The 3,516-nt window shown below is 33.2% G+C and overlaps 1 protein-coding gene across 1 annotated transcript; it reads right to left on the bottom strand.

The window, feature by feature from the left end:
- Positions 1-382: 382 nt before the first annotated feature.
- LOC309475217 (uncharacterized protein) lies at positions 383-3,276 on the bottom strand. The gene is made up of 6 exons (XM_082137934.1): positions 1,933-3,276; positions 1,517-1,849; positions 1,265-1,375; positions 1,068-1,132; positions 801-882; positions 383-684 (listed from the first exon to the last, which is right to left on the bottom strand). Exons 1-6 carry the CDS (start codon positions 1,955-1,957, stop codon positions 665-667), a joined length of 636 nt encoding a protein of 211 aa, XP_081994060.1. The 5' UTR covers positions 1,958-3,276; the 3' UTR covers positions 383-664.
- Positions 3,277-3,516: the final 240 nt, after the last annotated feature.

Here is a 3,516-nt window from a genome sequence, read left to right on the forward strand (position 1 = left end):
CAATTTGTACAGACCTAAAAATGAGTGTATCTTAGAAACTAATTTATGTAAACAGTTCAAATCAATTCTGTATAGTTTAAAATCGTTTTATGCACGTTTTTCACATTGACAAGTTTGAGGTTGGCATTTATCAAATTTCTGTATTGAATAAAACATGTAGAAAAAAAATATGATTTTTTTTATTTTTATTTTTTATTGCACTTTTGAGATATTTATCTAGTTACTATTGATTTATTACAAATATAGCCTTCAAATTGGGAAAGTAAGGATTATTTTGATGTATGGCATATGAAAATGCTCAAAAGAATGACAGCACAGCATGTAAAAATACAAAGATATACTCTGGCAGAACTGTTCTATGGTAGGTCATAAAGGGTTAAAGCATATTAAAAACACCACATAAACATATATACAACATCAAAAACTTGATTTTCACCAAAGTGGGTCTGTAATAAATGGAACCTTATTGTGTAGTTTTACCATGGTGTTTAATGTCAGGAAAGAACAGACATAGTGCAGACATACATGATAGTGCAGACATACATAAGCATGATCTCCACTCAAAACAATACCAGCAAAAAAGTGTTCCTATAATATCACACTGCATATTAGATACAAAGCAGCAAACTTATAAAAGATAACAAAATTATGAAAGTAATATCATTTATGAAAAAGGCTCTTGCCCTGAAACAAACAAAAAAAAAAAATCTATTAGGTTATATTCTCCCATTTTAAAAAGAAAATAATAAAAATATTATATGTAGGTACACTTTGTACTCATAAAGTGTATCACATCATACATTGGCTGTAGTAGACAGTAGTGCTCTGCTCCTGACTAGGCCTGGTGTTACTGGAGCACATGAAGAAATCAACTTCAGCACACTGAAAGAGGACGATATTATATATGAATGGACATATACAGTATGATAGACATAATGTACAGTCAGCTGGTCATAAACATTTCAGATCATTTAATGAATCTTGTGCAGCTTGAAGTTGCACTGTAAGAATCTCCAGGATAATAGAGGACAAAATAAGATTACATATATTAATATTGAAGATCTTACCTGTGGATTATTTGAGTTTTGAGCCGCAGATTTTCCAGTTGCATTAATAAAGCTCTTCACCATTCCTGAAACAGCACTGAATATGAATATCACTGAATTCACACATTATAACAATCTAAACAATCAAAGGGTATATAGGATATTGTTACATTTGTGTAGATCTAGAGTTTGTCTCAGCTAGTTAAACAAGTACAAACCTATTAATGCAATGGTCAGAAGCACATTTAGCAGGATGAATATGATGGTCATATTTCTCCATGGTATCTGGTGTTGTGGAGCGTCATCTGTCTGATTCCTGTGGACAAAGTCTGTAAAAGGTTTGTAGTTCAATCTTTATTCAGTTTCAGTCTTTAACAGAACAATGAAACTATTAGTAGATCTTCATACAGTATATTCAATCTGGAATCCATCATGTGGTTTATAAAGACATGAAATGATAAATAACTCACCGCTGATGTAGATTTTGGTGCCGTTGTTGAATTTTAGTGGTTCACTAGTTTTCACACAATAATAAACTCCTAATTCATCAATGGTGATATTTCTGATGAACAGACGACTGTTAGTTTTCACTGAGTATTTGTGTTTAAAGCTGCTGTTTTCATATTTACCTCCTTCAGCTGTTCTACTGAAAGTGCGTAAGATAAACACTGGAGGATCCGGTAATTTCAGTCTGTACCAGTAAATCTCCTTTATATCAAGATCACAGGTTATATTCACATCAGATCCTAAAGTTACTGGTGTGTTTGTTAGACTCTCTGTGGCTTGATACAACATGAACAGATCTATGAGAGAAAGAAAAACACATTTATTAAGATATAAAATCAAAAGAAAACTGAGTAAATCAAATGTGACGTGAGAAACTCACAGATCTGCAGCTGTATGATCTTCATTGTCTGATCCAGATGAATAATATCTGCTATATGTGATCATTCAAACATCTCGAACTGTGAGCGGAAACACAAACCTCGACCACACAGACGAGAGGGGAAGTCAGAGCTGGCCTTCTCTGAGGACATGATCATTCTTAGTTGTTTAAATCAACACGTCATTAGAAGATATAGTATGTGTTAATATGCCAGTGTGTTTTATTTAAATATACAGATGTGTAACTTTTGATTTGCTCCTCAAAAAAACAAAAAACAAAACATAACTTTTATATAACCATGTAAAATGTTATTTATTTATTTATTATTTGCTACCAGCACCAGGTGACATATCAGACTGAGCTTTGACTAAAATGCCATTGCAAAGGCTCATGCTTAAAGAAAAACATCTGATGATATCTTGATGAACAAATCAATAAATGTGCACGTCTGACTGGCTGTTTGTTCAGATGTTTAGTGGAAAAACATGCAGAGTTTCCACATTTTCATAATGCAAGAATTCTGTCTCAGAGTTTATTTTAATTGAAATATATTGTATTGTTTGCTTATATTGTTAATAGTGAGCATTGCTACTGTCAGTCCTACATTTTAATAATCAATTCCATTTATAAATTTGCATTGCAATTCATATCTCTACCACATGATGCCACTGTAAACATTTGTAGAGACTTTAAAGAGGCATTTACCTGAAATATGTCCAGGACAGCCTAATTTTGTGAAAGATCAGTCAATCTATTATTTATATAGCACATTTCATACACTATGGCAATTCAAAGTGCTTTACATAGAGAGGAATAAAAATAATCACAAAATAAAAGCAAGGAAAATTCAAACAGTTATTCAAAAGCTTTTCATAGAAAGGTATTATAATAATAACACTATAGCAATTCATTGAGATTTGCATAGAAAATAGACACAAAATAAAAGCAGGGGAAATTAAAACAGTTATAAAAGGAATTAAAAGAGATAAATTATACAGTTATAAAATGAATTTAGAGTAAAATGAATTAAAATAGTAAATAAACTTCTCATCTGGCAAAACACCGGTGTATCTTATTTTGACTCTGAGATTTACCCATGACGGTCAGTATTCTTCTGTGGATTTTCATATACTGTGGATTATCTGAGCCCGCCAGATTAGTAATCTGTACCAATCCAGACCAGTAATCTGTACTAGTCACCACAGTGTTCCCTTGACCGTCATGAGTCGATCCCTCTCAAACTCCACAGGACCATCGGGGTTTCTCCCACTACTACAATACCCTTCACAAAACACCGGTTATCAATCAGTGCCATTTGAGTTCAGTTTAGAATCAAAAGGAAGAATGCAGAGATAAAATACAGTGTAGTCAGTCGGACGAACCGTGCTCATTCAGTAAATGCATAGCTAAACAGAAGTGTTTTGAGTCTGGATTTGATCTCTTCTGGAAGCTGGTTCCAGCTGCGGCTGGCCTAAAATCAGACTCATCATGCTTAGAGTGAACCCTTGGTATTTTTAGTTGATGTGATCCTAGTGATCTGAGTGATCTGTTGGGTTTATATTCAGTGAGCATATCTGCAATGTA

The sequence above is a fragment of the Leuciscus leuciscus genome (assembly GCF_965113295.1).
Source record: "Leuciscus leuciscus genome assembly, chromosome: 15".
Taxonomy (NCBI): Eukaryota; Metazoa; Chordata; class Actinopteri; order Cypriniformes; family Leuciscidae; genus Leuciscus; species Leuciscus leuciscus.

Excerpts from the sequence above, each read along its gene's own strand:
- LOC309475217 (XM_082137934.1), bottom strand. The coding sequence starts at position 1,957 with ATGAAGATCATACAGCTGCAGATCT. Across the intron at positions 1,850-1,932 it reads GATCATACAGCTGCAGATCT|ATCTGTTCATGTTGTATCAA; the intron begins GTGAGTTTCTCA and ends TTTCTCTCATAG. Across the intron at positions 1,133-1,264 it reads TCTGACCATTGCATTAATAG|GAATGGTGAAGAGCTTTATT; the intron begins GTTTGTACTTGT and ends GTGCTGTTTCAG.